Source organism: Oreochromis niloticus, linkage group LG4 (genome assembly GCF_001858045.2).
Source record: "Oreochromis niloticus isolate F11D_XX linkage group LG4, O_niloticus_UMD_NMBU, whole genome shotgun sequence".
Classification (NCBI taxonomy): domain Eukaryota; kingdom Metazoa; phylum Chordata; class Actinopteri; order Cichliformes; family Cichlidae; genus Oreochromis; species Oreochromis niloticus.
This window is the reverse complement of record NC_031969.2, coordinates 566,254-586,567: the sequence shown is the minus strand read 5'-3', so window position 1 is coordinate 586,567 and position 20,314 is coordinate 566,254. Positions and strand designations below refer to the sequence as shown.

The 20,314-nt window shown below is 44.0% G+C and overlaps 1 protein-coding gene across 4 annotated transcripts; it reads right to left on the bottom strand.

Annotated features, from left to right (window-relative positions):
- glyr1 (glyoxylate reductase 1 homolog (Arabidopsis)) lies at positions 1-18,466 on the bottom strand. Of its 4 annotated transcripts, XM_003457941.5 has the most exons (16): positions 18,310-18,466; positions 17,263-17,299; positions 17,104-17,183; positions 16,882-17,020; positions 12,740-12,850; positions 12,220-12,303; positions 6,341-6,394; positions 5,178-5,228; positions 4,933-5,006; positions 4,720-4,819; positions 4,451-4,561; positions 3,907-4,008; positions 3,599-3,761; positions 2,879-3,058; positions 2,532-2,656; positions 1-2,360 (listed from the first exon to the last, which is right to left on the bottom strand). In XM_003457941.5, exons 1-16 carry the CDS (start codon positions 18,345-18,347, stop codon positions 2,286-2,288), a joined length of 1,524 nt encoding a protein of 507 aa, XP_003457989.1. In that variant the 5' UTR covers positions 18,348-18,466; the 3' UTR covers positions 1-2,285. The 4 variants fall into 4 exon arrangements, with proteins under 4 accessions (XP_003457989.1, XP_005462921.1, XP_005462922.1 ...); XM_005462864.4 differs by lacking the exon at positions 6,341-6,394 and having other exon boundaries at positions 2,235-2,360; XM_005462865.4 differs by lacking the exon at positions 12,220-12,303 and having other exon boundaries at positions 2,235-2,360.
- Between the last annotated feature and the right edge of the window lie 1,848 nt (positions 18,467-20,314).

Here is a 20,314-nt window from a genome sequence, read left to right as displayed (position 1 = left end):
TTAGGAGTTTAGGATTTATTAAACAGCACAAAAGTCTTGATATTTCCACATGTACACAAAATCATAAATAGCCCCAAAGTTCCTCCCACCTTGCATCAATGGGATCCCAGTCATTATTTCATCACAATAAGCCAGATTATATAAGCCATATATTTATAAACCATTTACATTTGAACTGAGCAATCTACAGTATTAAGACACAGATGTTAGACATTCGCTCTGTAGAGTCAAAACCAAAAGTAGCTTCTTCATTAATCCTGATTACCGCAGATAGAAAAGGAACCCTACTTATCCTAATGTGCTATTTACATCTTCTAAAAACAGCTCTTTGAAGTCTAGAGCGTGTCTGACAAACCAAAATTAAAAACTTAACCTTGGCTAACAAAATGCTTCTCACAGATCGCTTGGTAACTACGTTTCAACAAACGTGTAGAGCTTCAGATGATAAAACCATGAAGAGTCACCGGTGGGTGATCGGCCCGTTTTGGCTTCTTCATGTCGTACTGGATTAGATACAGTAGACCAACCTGGTGGTGCAGACGCACGTTTTCAAAAGCCATTTGGTTTCAATTTCAATCTGAAAATAAAGATGACCCCTCACATGTCTGTAGGCCTGCCTCAGCACTTCCTGACCATATGGAACAGAATAAACTTGGACTAACGGCTTCAAACACGACACCACCGACACCAGAAGTATCAGAATAATCCCCTTGGTTGACCGGTGCCCATGTCCTGCCAGTCTGAGAAGATATATCACATCTTTGAGTTTGAAGCAGAGAAGAAGAAACCCTCACCACTGTGCCACATCTGTACTTGTATACACTGTCTTATCGATCGCAGGTACGTTTGATGCTACACAGCAGAGGTCGTCATGGGTACCAGTAAAGACTAAAATCACTAAGCCCTGTGCAGACACCAGGGTGTTGGCTTCATATCATGTTGGGAAGTCAAAGCCTGGCCCATGGGGCCTGAGACTGAATTCATACAGCAGTGTTGGGCCGTGTTGTTCCCTCAACATCTCACTAATGGTCTTTATCTGGGTGGCAGGAGCCTCTCAGGGCCAACACACACAACACACACAGCAAGATCTGAACATGAAACACCCAGTAACATATTGTAGATAAACTACTATAACTGAGACCTCCAACATCTCTTTGGGATTTCATTTTAATGATCATCTGTCACAAGCTGGGTCACAAACCTCACTGATCAGTGTTGTGTCTACTGAGAGCAGTGCCAGCCTGTGATGACCTTTACTCTGTAGTCAAACCTCCGCCCACTTTGTTTGCTCGTATTTTTATTGAGGCCAGCCGACCGAATCAATATCAAGCATTGAGACTCAGACTGGGTGAACACGGTCATGTAACAAATTGTGTCTGAAACGACCTGTGTGTTAGTCTGCTTTGACTAAAGTCGAGGGCCTACAGTTTAAGTGTCACTCTGGCCTTGGTTCTAACGCTAGCGTCTAATAATGATTCAACACTGAGCCGCTGTCCTGGAGTCATGGAGTGACTCTGGAGGCCCAGTTTTGAACTTCAGTTAAAGAAGAAGTTAAAGACATTTAAAGAGGAAAAACACAAAGTCTTCCAAGAGAAAGGTCGAAGCGTTTCAAAAGTGGAAATCTCAAACCATGAGGAGAAACATCTGCATTTTAAGGCCTCGGCACATCTGCAGCTTTGTCCTCCACTTGTTTCAAACAAAATCACACTAATGGAAAAGCCTAAATGATGTGGTTACACACGGGAAGAAGCCAACTGCACAAAGAAGACCTTAAAAGAGGCATAAATAAATACGTGTATTATCGAAGGACCCGAGGGGTTACAATATTAAGGCAATGCAGTGGCATGTTCTGTTGCTTACTCTCATGGATTTCTGGAGCAGAGATCACACAGATAATTAAACAAAAAGGGAAAAAACTAAAATATTTTAGGGCTCTGAATCCACATGGCAATTTGTTTAGCTTCACAGTAGCGCCCAGCATTACTCATACTGTTTTATAACAACGATGTCAGGAACCAGGCAAAGTGCCCCTCTGACGGCAAACTGCAGCAATGCAGTAGTTCAGCCTCGTTCCAAGCACTCTTACAGCATAAAATTCCCACAGTACAGTCAGTGCAATGCTTAATGTTGCCTCTAAAACACGGAATTACAGTCCGGAATTGTGGGCAGGTAACGCGGCTGGCACTGGGGTGAAAAATAAAATAACAGAAGTTTCAAATTAAAAACAAAAAACCTTTAATGACAAGGGAGAAAAGGAGGGTCCACAGGCCAGGCCACACCTCGCTCTAGTGAATGTAGGCTCTGTAAACTGCTGAAATGTCATTGTCCGACTGGTCCAGTGCCTTGGCCCGCTTGTACACCTGCAAAACAGAAAACAACGGCTGGACAACAGAGACAACACTGTTCTACTGCCCCGAGGCATATATGCTAAAGGACAAGCAGCATGAGCAGGAAACACTTCATTTCCATAAAGAAAAGTTTTAGAATAAAGAATTACAGAAATTTAGAGGAGAAAAATATGAGAGCTGTACCTCGTTGGCAGCTGCTGCCATCGGGGTTGGATGGTTGGCCATGTCGCCCATGGAGATGGCTAGCCTTAGGTCCTTCTGAATGTGTTTCAAATAGTAGTCTGGTTTAAAATTGCCCTGTAAAATATCTGCAAGGGGCAGGAAGGAGGTCATTATAAGCTTGGTTAGAGTAGGACCTCATGATAGTCATGGAACTTGTTTTTGTCCCAGTTAAGACTAAAAAAAAAGAAGAAAAATAAGCCACAGGCTCGATTTGGCACGTTCCCCAGTTCAACCATAGATCTTTGACTGTTAGGTGAAACCACTGCCCTATGGAAACAAGTCAAAGTGAGCACTCTGTGTTGACTTACTCTGGCATTTCTGGTCCACAAAGGTGCTAGCCATCTGACCCTGGCACAGGATGTCCAGGAAGGTCTGCTGTGATTGGCCCGTGGCCTGTGCCAATGTTAGCCCCTCTGCAATAGTGGCCATGAAGCTGCCTTGAACCATGTTGAGGATTAGCATCATCCTTGCAGCATTCCCTGCCTCACCTTAAAAAACATACACATACAAGTGTCAACATTGTTTTAAGTTATATTTTTACACACACACACACACACACACACACACGTAATCTGGCCCAAATCCTCTGTGCCATCAGTCTGCACTGGCTACACCGCACGCTACAATGATTCACTACAATTTTTATTTACATAGCACCAAATCACAACAACTGTTGTCTCAAGGTGCTAAAGTAAAAGCCTGACAATAAAACAGGAGATCCCAACCATCGTATGACGCCCTATGAGCAAGCACTTTGGCAACAGTGGAAAGGAAGAGACCTCCCACAGAAGCAGGCTGAGGGAGGGGCGACGGGTTGGGGTGAGGGGAGAGAGATGCGCTGTGGAAGACAGCCCCAGATTAATAATAAAAGAGCAGTTTTCATGTTTTCATCTTGTCTATATGGGCTAGTGCAGACTGATGGGCAAAAGCACACAAATAACTCTCAAGTTCCTTTTGCTGCATGTGCCCAACACGTCATCCGTCTGAATGGGCCTTGCTGAGTGTACTGAACGCTGATCTTTCCGTACCCAGAAAGAACGAGGTCTTGCCCATGGCCTGGAAGCAGCTGCTGCAGTCCTCGTAGACCGTCCTGTCGCCAGCTGCCAGGATGACCAGCATCCCGTCGTTGGACAGCTGCTGGCTTCCTGCCACCGGAGCTTCCAGGAAGCGGCCGCCCCGTGACGTGATCACCTGACATTCAAATACTGAATAAGAATTTATTGATACTACTGATACACTCAGCTGTTCCTACTGTAGGTATTTCTAACCGAGATGAAGGGAGCATGAGACATCAGAGTTTTAAAATCATTTTTATTTACTGGATGCTGGTGTTTACCTGTGAGAGCTCAGTGATGGTCTCTGGATCGACTGTAGACATCTCTACGTAGCATTTGCCCGGTCTGATTCCTTGTAGAACTCCACTGGGTCCCAACACCAACTTTATAAAAGACAGAACGTGAATATAGAACCATGTGATTGTTGGATTGTCTCTATATTAGTGTCTTTACCTCACAGGATAACTGTTGGTGTGATTTGGAGTTAAATAAATATCAACAAACTGTTAAATGAACAACTTTGTCACATCCATCAAAGAGCCATGTTCACACCCATGTTCCTTACAGTGAAACACAAGCTGGCGCCAGCTCGTCACCAGTGACTCAACTTGCAAAAATCAGAGCACCTTTCTGTTCATTTATGGCCCCGCCCACTCACTCCTGACAATCCCCACCCACCCACTCCGAGTGGAAATCTCTGTGCACATAAACACAATGCATGAAATCACTGATCCATTTGATTTTTCTTCATGTTTATTCTGTCATCAGCTTGTTATTTGCAGACTGGTGTTGAACATGCCATGTACTGCAGTGCAGTGCACTCACGTCTCTGGCAGCCTTAGGGTCAGACACACAGGAGAAGGTGATGTCACACATGGAGGCCACTTCTGCAGGAGTGCGGCCTAACCGTGCCCCCTCCTGGATGAACAGGTCACACTGAAACATAGCAGGGAGGAATCAGCAGTAAGCCACACCCACACCCACGCACATACACACCTTTTAAACAAACCAACTATATCCATGTTGGGCACTTAAATACTTAAATGTGGTTGTCTTAGAGACAGCAGCCAATGGGTGATGATGAGTGTGTCTACCTTTTCTGCAGTGCGGTTCCACACTGTGACGATATGACCCATTTTCAGCAGGTTGGAAACAATGCCGCTACCCATCAGCCCCAGACCCAGGAAGCCTATTCTGAAGAGCAGAAGCCGAGAACATACAGACCAAAACAAGAAAACGAGTCCTGTGAGCCCTCTGATCAATTTAGCAACAGTGTTGTGTAACCCTGCGATGAGGATGTGCCATACCGTTTATCTGTGGGTGTGATGCTGCCGTTGATCGCTGTGCTGTCTGCTGCTTGGATAGATGTTGACCCTGTGACCTGCACAATCAGAGGCAAATTTGTAGAAATCATGCTCACAGGAACCAAACAAATAAAAAAATCCCATCTCCCTTTGCCTGGTATGCACTGTGCATGCATACAAGTCTCTGCTCCTGCCAATGAACACAATCATTTCAAGCAAATCAAAGCAGCCTACATTATTGTTTTTACCTCTTCAATGATCTTCAGGCGTTTGCTAATGGGCTCCATTGACGAAGCTGGCTGTGGGCACAGAGGTGACAAAGTAAAAACGATGCAACTTATATTTAAAATGAGTTGGGTTTTTTGTTTGTTTGTTTTTTCCATATCAAACCAATCGATAATCAGTTAGTGATAAAGCAGCAAAGTGGACAGATGTGTCTAAAAATGACACTGAGGAGGTGATCTGCATCACATTCCTTATAGAACTGGGAACATCATACGATATCATGGTACAGAACTCTAACAGTGTCACCAGCTGTTATTATGCTTTATAAACACACTTCAGCATTTTTACATCATTCGTGTAATTAATTTAATTAGCAGAGGACCAACTTAGACATAGACATGTTCTTGAAAACACGTTAATGTAGAAGTGACTGAGTTCGTGCTGCAGACTAACTGGTGGTTGTTGCAATAAGAAACAATGTTGTGTCAGTGAAACAGACTGAATGTCACTGTAACAAGTCTTACACCAAATATTGAATTTCATCAGATGTGAAGTGTTGGAGATCTTAAAAACAACTCTTCTCCAGCTGAGATCATGCCCCACTAACTTCATCTTAATGCCTACAACAGTGGAGCCAGTCTTACATCACCATGGACAGAAGCCCCTGAACCAAAACTGACAGCTTCAAGCTAAGATCATGCTTGCACACATGGACAAGCCAAATGACTTTAATGGCCAGATGAGACAAAGAGCTAAGGCCTTCAAAATGAAGCACACTGTGCCAAACACGGTGGAGGCAGCATCGATACTGGCACACTGCACAGAATGAATGGAATAAAAAAGGAGGAATGACACTCCATGACACTGATCCCAAACTGGTTTTGAAATGCATAAGGCAGCCTAATGTCCTTCCCAAAGGCCCAACCTCAGACGTATTAAACACTGGTCCATGCCAAGAAACCAAACCAACCAATTTAACTGAACTCCTGAGTGCTGATGGCTCCCAGAGCATCTAACCAAGTACTGGTGCAGGTATGTGTGTGGGAATTACAGAACATTCTAAATAAATAGAAACTTGCGCACCAATTTGTCTGTTGTTGTAAAAAACCATTAGAAACTTAAATGACCCTGACATTCATGCCTATGCTGAGCATATGGAAACCTCTGACCACATGTTTCTGCTTACCTTTTCAGACTGGCTGAGCAGAAAGTGGTGAAAATGTGGATCATCCTTCACAGGCTACAACACAATCAGAGTGCAGTGGATGAGTGTTCATACAGACGTGCAGTGATCTGACAGGTTACAGTGTTAGAGCCACTCAATCATGTTCTAAAGCTCCTGCAGCAATCTGATTAAAAGCTAATGTTGGCAGTCTGTTACTCTACAATGTTTTAAAAGAAATCATTTGAGGTAAACATCAACACACAGCACATTAAGGCAGACCCACAGCAGGCACGGTGGTGTTTGCATCATGCCATCTTCCCACAGCCACGCTGGCCTCCACCCACTGCCTGTAATGATCTCACCTGCAGCCTCTCACGCTCGCCCTTTCTCTCTCTCTCTCTCTCTCTCACACACACACACACACACACACACACACACACACACACATTTTAGAGATGCTCTCTGGCAGAGCACCAGTTTCAGGATTTTATGAATTTCGGGCTTAATTAGGGAAGCAGCAACAAGTCTTGAGCCACTCCTCATTTCCTTCATTTTATTTTGCTAGGAAAATGAGACGTAGGTGTAACAGCTGTAAACAGACATGGAAGTACAGTATGGAAGTTTGTGCTACTCTAATGAGCTTGAAAGAGAATATTTGGTTCAATTCAATTTTATTTATACAGCACTAAATGACAACAACAATCGCCTCATGGTGCGTTATACTGTAAGGTCGACAGAGAGAACCCCAACAATCATATGACCCCCTATGAGCAAGCACTTGGGCGACAGTGGGAAGGAAAAACTCCCTTTTAACAGGAAGAAACCTCCGGCAGAACCAGGCTCAGGGAGGGGCGGGGCCATCTGCTGTGATTGGTTGGAGTGAGAGAAGGAAGACGGGATAAAGACATGCTGTGGAAGAGAGACAGAGATCAGTAATAACTAACGATGAAATGCAGAGAGGTGTGTGGAAACACAGGAAGTGAGAAAGGTGACTGAAGAAGAAACACCCAGTGCATCATGGGAATCCCCCAGCAGTCTATGCCAATTGCAGCATAAGTAAGGGAGGATTCAGGGTCACCTGGTCCAGCCCTAACTATATGCTTTAGCAAAAAGGAAAGTTTGAAGCCTAATCTTGAAAGTAGAGATAGTGTCTGTCTCCTGAATCCAAACTGGAAGCTGGTTCCACAGAAGAGGGGCCTGAAAACTGAAGGCTCTGCCTCCCATTCTACTTTTGGGTCTAGAGATGCTTTTTAAGTAAAGGTTTAACTACAGCCAGCTTGAAGGCCTGTGGTACATAGCCGATTATTAGAGATAGGTTGATCATATTTAAGATTGAAGCATTAATTAATGGCAGGACTTCTTTGAGCAGTTTTGTAGGAATGGGGTCTAAAAGACACGTTGATGGTTTGGAGGAAGTAATTATTGAAGTTAACTCAGAAAGATCAATTGGAGAAAAAGAGTCTAACTTAACATCGATGGTACTAAAAGTAGCTGTAGATAATATTACATCTGTGGGATGATTATTGGTAATTTTTTCTCTAATGATTAAAATTTTATTTGTGAAGAAGTTCATGAAGTCATTACTGGTTAACGTTAAAGGGATTGTTGGCTCAGTAGAGCTCTGACTGTTTGTCAGCCTGGCTACAGTGCTGAAGAGAAACCTGGGGTTGTTCTTATTTCCTTCAATCAGTGATAAATAGTAAGATGTTGTAGCCAGGTACACACTGCTCACACCATTCCAACACACGCTCCAAGTTTTCAGTCAACAGCTCTTTGGGAATCATTTAGTTAGAGCAGAAATTCTTTTCAGAAGATACAAATTCATTATTTATACTTGACTGATCCTTTGCTCAGTGCCAAGTGGCCTGTCGAGTGAAAAAGCAGCCAATGTCCAAAGAACCAGTTTGAAAGACTTCCAGAAAGCTGGACAACTGTTACTATGGACTACTTACAAAAAGAAAAAAGAAAGAAAATAAAATTAAAACAGTGGCAGCAGCCAATGGTAGCCCTCAGCATCTCAGTAGATGTTACTGTGGTATGAATTTCAAAATCCTACATTGCTTCGTTTCAGAGTTATCACATTCACAAACCTGGGAGTGCCCGTTGCACACCCGACAGTAGAGCTGGGCGATATAAGATTTTTTCATATCACGATATGTTTTTTTCATTTCAGGCGATAACGATATATATCACGATATAAGCCAAATAACTATATTTGTAAGATTTAAATGTGCCGTTGCTCACAAGTAAAATGTGAAATAATCAGCAGCTTGTTTTAATTAAAATATTTATTTCCCATAATAAGTTCAACAGGGTAGATGTACTTAAGGAACATGAGACTTCAGTTTCAGATAAAGGCAAATATTGTAAACTACACAAAAGGCAGCCGCTAAAGCGTTTAAGTTTCAAAATAGAACAAACAAAACAGACCACTAAATTGTCAATTCCACTTAGAAACAAAATTTTAATTCTAAAAATAAATCTTAGGTCGTTTTACAGAAGAACAGACAAAATTGACTAACTTTTGTCAATATCAAATAAACTGAGAACTAAAAGGAAATTCTCAGGCTACGTCCACACGTACACGGGTATTTTTGAAAACGGAGATTTTCCGTTTTCGTTTTAAAAAATAATCCCGTCCACACGTAAACACAGAAATGAAGGAAAACGCTGCTAGGAACATGCCAAAGCAGCAGGTGGCGATATATTCCTAACCGTGTAGAAATGTTGGCCAATCAGAAGTCTAGAAGCCTCGGTAGGAAATAGTAAACAAAGATGGGGCATAGAAGCAGAACCGAGTCGTATGTGTGGAGGGACAGTAACTATGTGTGTATATGTAAGCATTTAAACACTGCAGAGAGTACAATTAACGGTAACAGTATTGTAGAAATTCATTTCACCGAAACAATAATGTGGCGCACAGTGTGACGTCAAAAAAGGCGCACACCTTTGACGCTGCGTTTTCTCCGTTTTTCTTGTCCACACGTAAATGCAAAAACGGAGTTTTCGAAAATATCCACCCTGGCAGGCGTTTTTAGAAATCTCCGTTTTCAGTGACTGAAAACGCCGTTTACGTGTGGACGAAAGGTGCAAACGCATAGAAAAATCTACGTTTTCAAAAATACCCGGGTACGTGTGGACGTAGCATCAATCTCTCCTTGTTGTATAGCTTAGCTTTTCAAACAGTTTTAACAGTGACTTTAGTCTGACAAAAGCCGAATGACGAATTAGCGCTTTCAGTCAGAGATTGAGCATGCACCGCTTTATTGTATATCCAGACTTGCTTTCGGCACAATTTACAGTGCGCGCTACTCTGTTTTTTGTCAGACTTGAAATAGCCGAAATACCTTCACACTACGGAACTTCTGTGGCCCTTCCGTTTGACAATCTCTCCTGCATTGGAACCATCATCTGTTTTCTCTTCGGTAACCTTCGCTCACGCTCTCGGTTGATTTTTCTCTAGTCGGCAAACTCATTTCCTTCATTACCTGGGCGGCCCGGCTGCAAAAACAAATACACATGTGCGCCTTGGCGCTTGTGCTGTACGTAACAAGTCATGTGACGTGACGCTGCGGCTGTGATTGGTTCGGCTCTGCGCTACTTAATTTGGATTGGCTGTTCTTTTTTTTTTTTTTTTTTTTTTAAGAAGACAAGAGAGATGAGGTCTATCGCAATAGTTTAATTTTTCTATCGAGAAAAAGTTATTTCGCAATACATATCGTTATCGTTTTATCGCCCAGCTCTACCCGACAGGGTGACAACAAAACCTCATCAGCCTTTTAGTCTGGCTCCTCTGTAGTAAAAGATAAAGAAATAAAGGGTGGCTCGAGACTTTTGCACAGTGCTGTAATTGTTATTATGGAGGCAGCTGTCAGCGGATCTGTGATGCAAACATACACGTGGCCCTGCTTTTTAAGGTGGCCCTGCTTTTAAGGTGGCCCTTGGTACGGCTTGTTAAAGGAGTAAAAAGAAAACACACACACACACAATCTGAAATGAAAGAAATATAAGATCTGAAACAAGTGCTGCATGCTGCATGTAGCGTAAAGCTAGCTGGCACTCATAGCTTTGGTTAATTACGAGAGGACGATGCATCTCTCCTGCCTGTGAACGTTAGCATACTGTAGTTACAAAACAGGGCACAACGTTAACATGAAAATGTGTGTTAGACAGTGCTGATTGAACTCTGATACTTATCATTTCTGATAAGAAACCCACAAGTCCACTGTCATTCTCTATGCAAGTACAAACCAGTGACATTTGCAAAGGCCCAGTTACAGTAAGACTGGTTCATTTTAGCCAGAAACTGATTGAACTAGCTTTACATCACTGAAGAAACATGCAGTTATTTCTGCCTAACACGACGGACAAAGACCAAAGAGGAAATGGATGTTTTGCATAGACCGAAAACTAAAACAAGGAAACGGGATGAACCAGCCATCAGAGCCTGAGGAGCAGCTGGCTCACTGCACTAACATGAGGGCTTGAACTGCTTCCTGGGACAATAATTAGCTATAACGTGCAGCAGCAGGCTAACGTTTGGACACCTTCACCCACCCAAATGTTTACTGACGAATTAAAAACTGTTACTGTCTGCATTTGTTTGGTGGGTGAGCTGTTTCCATACGTACACATACAAACCTGTTAAAGGGCATTTCATTCAGCGCGGTCACATGACCGTCCCCGAGAAGCAGCTCGGTCCTCATTACGTCACAGAGGCTGCCTGCCTCCTAATCCTTCTGTCAGGGTTAGGAAGCAGGCAGCCAACTAAACTAAAACATCGATTTTCCTGATCCAAATCGATTTTAGCTTGAATAAAGCGACATCGATTCATTAAATCCTAAATCAATTTTTAAATATAAAATGTATTTTGCCAGAATCTCAGGTTTAAGCTCAGAAAACTATTTCACCACCACCAAACAGCTAAAACAGTAAATGAGTGCAGGAACACGGATTCTGCTCAAAGATGTAAACACAGAGCGTGGATCGATCACCCGACAGCACGTATGCAGACATGTCGGCTGTTGAAAGCCTCACAGATTCTGATGCTGCAGGTTTCATCACTCTGACCAAAATTCACTGAACCAGCAGCAAAAGAAGATCAAACTTCATGTTTGATAAACATCGTCATGAATTCACTCTGACTTTGGCTGTTTAGCTTCCACCACAATAAAATCTCCCTTCCTGCACAGCTCTGTCTCTCTGTGTACTTCAAGAACAGTTTCCCATCTCAAATCTCTGTTTTCTGCATCATTTGCTTTCTTATGACGCACCAGTCTACCGCTGTGTACAGCGCTGTCGGCCGCGGCTTTTCCTTTTCTTCAAAAATGACTTTGGACAAGAAAGCCTCATCTCTGCTGTTCAATACTGAAGAAATGTAAACTTTTACAAATTCTGCCAAAACTCTCAGCTGTGTCTGTAATCAAACCTCTGTAACTTTGCTCTGCTTCACTTCAGCAGCATCAGGTCATGTTCAGATGCTGATTCATGGTTTTCTTCAGTTTTTGTTCTACTGCAGAATATTTTTAAGGTTATCTGCTGTAAAAAAAGATCTGCTTCATGTTTCTCTGTTTTATCCTCAGTTACTTTGACACAAAGGCATCTGCTGTGATGTCAGTGCTGATTAATGATCAGAAATATAATATTTCTAAGTCATAAATTAATCGAATCAGTCCTAGAAACCGAATCCCAGCCCTAACCAAAACTCCATGTGGCACTGAGCCCTGCATGCAGGGTTGCTGACCATTTCAAGATCACAGCACCAAACAATGTGAGCAGTCTACAGAGAGCGGCAAACAGGTCAGAAGGGAAAGGTCTGCAGTTGCTGGTGAATTAAAGCCAAAGATTAAGGTCAGGTAGAAGTCAAGACAAGGCTTGGTGGGAGGGGGGCGTTCACCTACGCTGCTTTCCCATTTGAATCCTGAGCCCGGTCCAGCCCCCAGCCTCTCAACAGTGGACGGCTCGGGGTCAGAGTCAGCTAAGTCCTTAAGGAGGAAAAAAGACACATATTCACCTTTAAATCAGTGGGAAATCTGCAGAGGTCAGTGTCTGCTGCAGGGGGCGCTGTGTCTCTATCATGTGCAGGAGACTCAACTGGATTATTTTTAGTTTGTTTGTTTGAACCGTCACACATTCTTAACAGGAAACAACAGATGAATTGTGAAAAGCAATGGAAGCTGGATGTGGTTCACTTTTACTCTCTAGTCCTCCACACTGTTTGTTTCTGTTGTTACAAAATGTAACTCAGGTGTATTTTTATAATAATATTCCAGCAAACAGTCCAAGCAGGTTTCATTCTGATACTTTGTGCTGGAGAAAAAAGACGAGCACTGACTGGAAGGGAACTGTTTTTAACATTTACAATAAAACAGAGTTTTCTCCACTTCTCAGTGGTGTTGACCTGTTAGCGTCTGAACTCACCTTCTCAGAGGGGTCCTTTAGGGCACTGAGGTCCTCATCATCCTCATCCAGAATTTTTAGGGGCTTGTTGGGCGTCTTCTTTCCTTTTGAGTCTCCTTTGCCATCTGAGTTCTTTCAAAAACACACACAGTGTCACTGAGCTGCCAAACTGAAGTGTTTATTCATATTTCATGAGAAAAGTGATGAGACGTGCTTTAAGTTCATGGAGAGAAATCTGCCTCAAAATAGTTACAAACAAGGCTGCAACCGCTCATCGAGTGATTCTGTAAATCGATAATGAAAAATTCGACTCGATGCTTCGTTTAACATGCGGCTCTCATCACTGTCACCATGGAACCGTTAGTGCACATTTGCCACGACAAACAGACGTGCAATAGAAACATAGTTGGTAGCAGCGAACGAATAGAGTCTGCCAACAACGAGCCCACGCAGACGCAACAGCAGCAGTGATGGTGACACTGGGACAGTTCAACGTGGAGCCGGAATCTGCTTCAATGCAAAGAGGCGGAGCCAAAAGAAAACGTGTTTTCCAAAACAGCTGGAAAGAGCTAGCGGGAGTCCTTCATCCAAGCACCTGATCAACAAACTCTGCAGCTGCTCCGTCCACGGCGGTTTGTGTTACACAGCCAAGAAAACATTTTTCAGACTCAAAGTGAAATAATATAAAATGCTGTGTACATTAACTTTTATTCATATTTTTCACAAGCCAATAAAAATGTGCATGGGCCAGTAAAACTCTGAGCCACTGAACTATTATTAACATTAATTAACACATGCACCGTTATAAGATCTGTGTTCAGCACAAACTGTGTGTCCAAGCATACGCTTGCTTTTCTTCACTGCAGCCACCACGTTAGAGGCTTACAGACTTGAACACACACACAATAAACTCAAACATGAACACAACAAATCGACCTCACCCAGGACATCAAGTGTCTCGAGTATTTCTGCTTTTAAGACAATTTTTCTTTTCTTTATTTTTGCTCATTAATAAGACAAAAGTATTTCTTATCGGATTACTTGATTTATCGATGGAATCGTGGACAGATTACTCGATTACTAAAACAATCCACAGCTGCAGCCCTAACCTCATCCACCATGAACCCCCCTCTGCACCACACCACGTGGATCCATGTGTTGTGTGGAAGCTGAGACTGTCACAGCTCCAAACAGCATCTACCATATAAACGTGTACACACTGATCACGCACTCAGTTCAGGTTCGGACAGTTTCCTCATTCAAAACTCTTTCTGTGCGTACAAATGTCTGCTACATGCAACATTTCTCTCGAGTGCACCAACTGCCTGTTATGCACAGATCACATGCCAGCGTGGGGAGACACACACATTCACAAATGTAAGCTGCATTCAAGTCCCAGTGTAAAACTGGGACATCTGGGCTTCTTCTAAACGAACAGAATGACCAAAGGACAGATTTATGGTTACAGACACCACACAGTACCCTGTGAAGGTTAGCATATGGTTTAAATAAGCTGCTGCTACATGCTAACACGTTCAGGGTTAGTCATTAAGCTAATATTAGTGTTAGCCTGCTGTTATTAGATAACGGTAAGATTTGAATCAAATATCTTTATCTATATTCAAAATACACAATAGACTGAATGTGGTGTCTGTAACTGGTAACAAACACAACAACAACAACAACATCCACCTTTTTTGTGGCATTCGTGTCACATATCAATTTCGCCGTTAGTAGTTAGTAGTACTGGATTGTAACAGAAAACCAGTCGAGTCGAGTCACGGCGATCTGTGGCGAATCGATCCAAATAGGTAACTAAACGCAAGCTTCAGAAGAAGCTTGGAACTGGGACAAGAACACAGCTTACATTTGTGGATCTGTGTGAAGCTGGAAGCATGAAGCTCACGCAGGCATGTGACCTGTGCGCATCAGGCGACTGGTGCACGTATTTAAGGTTTTGTAAGTGATGGAGAGGAACGTTGCATGCAGTACACAGCTGGATGCACAGAAAGACAAAAGCATCCCATTTGTGAAGCTGAACTTCCTAAACTGTGCATAAATGATCAGCATATAGTTTTACATGTGGTCAGATTGCTTCGTAGGTGTGTGGAGCGAAGCACGTGCTCAAAAGTTACACACAACTCACTGCATGTGGCTCGTGCTGTAACCACTGAGGCTAATTTTTCTCCATACGTGTTCCATGTCGCTATTTGTTATACTGAAAAAGGAAATCATGAGAACAGCATTATGTTCTGCAGCCCTTCAGTTTTGAGTTTCAAACACTGTTTAGATTTGAATCTATGAGGAAACCAACCTCTGTTCCATTTACACTGGAGAACGCCTGCTTGACTTAACATGCCCATAACATACGTCTACACTCAGCAGCCATGCAGTGGGAGCATGTGACATTACACACACGCCACAGAAGCACCCCTGCTAACATGGCAGTCTAATGCTTTATGGTTATTAACAGCAACATTAATCACATGTCACCAAATGAAACATTAGCAACCTGACAACAACATTTCAGCTGTAGACAAAAGAGCCGTAGACCTGCTGTACAGTGTCACGGGCATTTACAAGCCACACGCGTCCAAACGTCATCCAGCTACCCTCACATCTCATGTGATGAAGGTGATGTAGAGACTAGTCTTTGCTCACAAAGACACTAAAACAAATGTCGGAGGAAATGATGTAATCATACATAACGCACAGAGTGCACTCCCATCTACATGCTGATGATCACCTTTGATTTCTCAGGGGAGAAGCTTCAGCAAATGTCGGTCCTGAACAGTCCTACGACCTGTGGATTACTGACAGCTGTTCATCGTGTACACCTCAGACTCTCAGTACAGCTCTGGGTCATGCCACCTACAGACACGCTGTGACAAAGCTGCAGTGGTTGGATGTACTAGTGCTGGACTATGGGAGGAATCTCCTTCTTCTGAATGTGGATAAGACAAAAGAGATGCTGACTGACTTCAAAAGGAAGAGGAAGGATACACCACCCGTGGGATGTTGATGTGGTGGAGAAGTCCAAGAACCTGGGCATCCACATCATCAACAGGCTGAACCGGCAGACCAACACAAAGGCTGTATGCGAAGAGGACGAGCAGGCTCTGCTTCCACAGGCAGAGGGAGTGTGTGCTCTGCTGTGCGAGCAGTATCACAGCTGCTGACACCAACAGACTGAACGAACCCGACAGGAAGACGGTCTCTGTGATTGGCTGCACTGGACACATTTTAAATTGTGTTGGTGACGAGGTCAGTGAGCAAACTAATCTAGGAGTAACTCCAACACTTTGATTAGAAACGTTCCCAACATTAAGCGCACGCAGCCAGCAGTTTTAAACAAAAAGTCTGTTACACACCGCGACGAGCAAAGAGTCGGAGCTGTTGAGACGGTGAGCTCAGGTCGAGTAAAAGAAAATATGTTTCTAGCATCTTTCCTGTATCACTGCTAAAACCTTCTCTTGGAAAAAGCTAGCGGGAATCCCAAAGAACTGCTTGAGCCAGTCGACGTGATGTCACGTGTGATGTGCAACACTGTAGGCGAGGGTGAGAATGGCAGGCAGACTGGATATCCAGAGGAGCACCGTTTCTAACAGACTGATTCATCTCCATAAACCTGGGTAAAGAGGCGGGACCACCTCCACTTTCACTGTGTGACCATTGCACTCTGTAGCTACAGGTTTATGCTTGTAAACAGCACACCTGCCGGTGCAGCTCGTGTTGTTTTAGTGTGGTTACTAGGCCCCATCGTCATCATCAGCATGTGAAGATTTCCACATACAAACTGAGTTTTACAAAGAGCTCAGAGCATGCAGCACCACAGGTGTGGGTCCTGGGGGGACGTGGCCACAGACTCACTGTCACTTCTCTGACCAATCCCAGCACACGACTGCCTTTTAACGTTTTTGATTAAGAAAGGAAAAAAACAAAGAAAAACAAACACACCACAACTGTTTGTAGACAGTCTATGTGAATAAAGACACTGAGCAAAAAGCTCAGTTATAATTAGGCAAATTACTGTGGTGCTGCTTGCTATGAACTTAAAACCTCCAACAGAAAACTCCAGTCGTCACGTGATTGGGGGTTACATCTAAGTAGACTGTGACTTTTCTGCATCTTCTCGGTGTTAGGTGTCAGAGGTCCTGGCTCACCTGTTCTTTCCCCTTTGCTTTCTTTAAGAAGTCCTCCACTGCATCAACAGCTTGCTGGAAGCGCTTTCCTTTATTTATCTTGATCATCTCTTCTTTGTGGGCATGGTACGGCTTCAGCTGTTCTACTTTGATCCAGGCACTGCAGACACACAACTCTCCCATATCAGCTGGAGAAGGCACAGCATGGTTAGCCAGAACAGGAAGCTGATGATCCATACTTACTGGTCCTCTGTTCCAAAGAACTTCACAAAGTGGCATTTCTTGCCCCTGGGCTTTTTCAGGTCCTTGGGAGGGCTTACTATCTGAAACGAGAGTGTTCAGTGTAACGTTAGCATCATTTTCTTAATCTAACAAACGCGTGGACAAGCTGTGGCTCCTTACCTTTCCTGGCCATGGTGGGTAACGACCGAGCTTCCCCCTGAAATAAGACCACAGAGTTAGCACCGAGCCCGTGATCTTCACAGAGAAGCACTCAGGCTCACTGTTCTTTATATCTCTGCTCAGCAGTTCCACAGTGAGCTGGTGGCTTTGGCAACGATACATCAGCTAACATTATCAGTGACATCCAAAGTCTGACTCTACATGAACTGTCAGATAAAGAAAAACTGGGCCAAGCGCGGATCATTCCCAGGTCTGTGTAGCATCAGCTGCCCGCCTCAAACCCCAGCGGTGTTGATTCGGTACTAAAAGCACCATAAGACAAGCATTGAGCTCGCAGTCTGACTGCTAACAGCAGGATTCGAAGACTGCGGAGATGGCTTGTATTGATCAGTGCCCGTGTACCCGTGACCAGCTCGCGGCGCTCGGTGGGATTTGTCCCCGAGCCTCCGCACACTGCCCTCGTCTCCTCAGCACTTGTTCGCCCCGGTTTCACTCAGATTGCTAACTGCATCGTCTGTCACCCTTCCCGTGGTGCCGGTGTAACGGTCTCCACAAACAAATGCGTAAATGTGTGGAAATCTAGCCTTTACGAAAAACTTGCAAATGCGCCCGCCCGCAGTAACACGGAAGCCGAGCGCAGACATCCGCTCAGGCTCTGCTGCTAGCAAAGATCGTCACAGACCACAACATTTCCACGAGCCGAGGCACTGAGTCCGTTTAACGTAGGTCTGCACATACACACGACGGCGAATAAAATGATCTTCAAAGACAAGTTTGCGTGGGGAAAAACACCTGCCTAGTTTGGGTTTAAACCGTTACTGTAGCTTGTTTGCTAGCCAGCAGCTAACGTCGGCTGCAGGCTGAGTCAGCTCGGTTAGCGATTTGTTTGGGTCGGCTATCCACTAACCCAGCACGGGAAACACTTGCCAAGGATTACACCTGGTTTACGCCACGGAGAAACATCACTGCCACGCGTCCTAATGCAGCTCTGCTCTATGGTCCGCAGACAGGAACCGGAGCACTCAACCTTGTGTAAAGGTTACTCACCACACTAGATCCCCGATCCTCAGATGCACCGTCGCCATCTTACAACTTTAATAAAACGTCGCACTGAATGAGAGGAAAAGACAACACACACCCACTAATCACATGTGAGGCCAGCCCCACCCCTTTCTCATACGTCACATCCGTCGCTCTGTTGTTTACTACACGTTTGAAGCATCAGCAACAGCAGCATGCACAATATCTACAGCATGTCCTTCATACACACATAACGATATAAATCCACAGTAAGAAATGACTCAGCCACGGGGAGCCACACGCTGGTCCCAGGCCTGCAGAAACGGGAAAGGTTACATCGGGAAGGGGATCCTCCAAAAAACCTTGGCCGAATCATTATTACAAAAATGCGCTTTCCACATAGGGTCGGCCAACTCTGCTGCTGCCTGAAGACAAACGAAGAGGGAGGGAGGGTGTGTTAGGAGGCTGTGAGAGTGTGGAGGCAGCTATATCTACAGGAGAGCAGGTGGAAAGGAAGGTCAGGAGCACTGGAGGTGGATTCAGGTTGTTCTACACAGGTGTGCGGTGACAGTAAATGGGAGTGTTTCTTATATAATGCTTCTCTACGTTACGTGAGCACTCAAAACACTTTACACAGCATGTCTTATTCATCATTTAAAGACATCTTTCTGTCTGTCTAACATTCACACATTCATACTACGATGAATGTATCAGGAGTAACTCTGGATTCCGTATCTTGCCCAAGAATCTTTGTCATGCTGAGCTTGTTTTGGCATTTCTAATTTTTGAGTCACCAGTAATGAGAGCTGTCACCTGCCGTTGTGGTGGTACCGCGGAGTTTCCCCGGGACCTGTGGCTGCTGGCCCTAGCACCTCAAACCTGGAAGACACAGTAATGATCTGGATGGTGGAGTGCAGCAGGACTGTCTTCCTTGTTTGCACTCACCTTAGATGAATATGCAGGGTGCAGAAGGAGGCTGCATGGAACATGTCTGCATGTTGGTGACCTGTCCACAGTGTACCCTGCCTCTCACCAGCTGTCGTAGGGTGAGAGGCCCTGAATCGGATAAAAAACTGATGGATGGAATAGAAACAAACGGTGACTCAAGGGTTTTTCACTGTACTGCATCGGTAAGAAAGGAGCTCCATCTCATTTTGTGAACTTGTCATAGTTAAGTTTTATTTCTTTGTTTTTAATATAAATCCACTTGTTGTGATTAAAGCAGTATATTTAGAGTAACACATAACACATGCCAGTTTTCTCATCTTACATTAGCACTTTCTGTGAATATTGAGATCACACCTCATCAGTTCAAGCCATTTTCACATTGTATTTAGATAAACAAGACTGCATACTGGAATTTGATATCCCTTATTTAACTTAACTTTGACAACTTTGATCCTGATAAAACATTTTTTTTCAGCTTCCAAAAAATAGTTTAAAAAAGCAACTTGTGTAAAATGTGCTGTTTATTGTCCTCCGTCAGTTTCTAAGTCAGTTCTTGACTCCCTGGTACAACTCTCACACTATAGAAAAGCTCTCTGATTGACGAAAGTAAGAACAACCCTAGGTTTCTCTTCAGCACTGTAGACAGGCTGACAGAAAGTTAGAGCTCCGTTGAGCCGACCATTCCTTTAACCTTAACTAGTAACGATTTCATAAATTCCTTCACAAATAAGATTTTAACTATTTGAGAATTGGGGTGGATGAGGTTTGCCCTGAGTTCCTGAAGGCTCTGGATGTTGTGAAGCCAGCTTTTTACCCTGTTGACGATACTTGAGGGTGCATGGAAGTTTGCCCAACCAGGTTACATGTGTTTTGTGGACATGGAGAAGGCATTCGACCGTGTCCCTAAGGTGTTCTTCGCGAGTATGGGGTGTCTGGCCTGCTGCTCCCTACACAACTGTTCCAAGAGCTTGGTCTGCATAGCCGGCAATAAGTCGAACTTGTTCCCGGTGGGAACGAGCCTCTTCCTCAGAGATAGGGTGAGGAGTTCAGAAGTAGGGGTTCAGAGTAGAGGCGCTACTCTTCC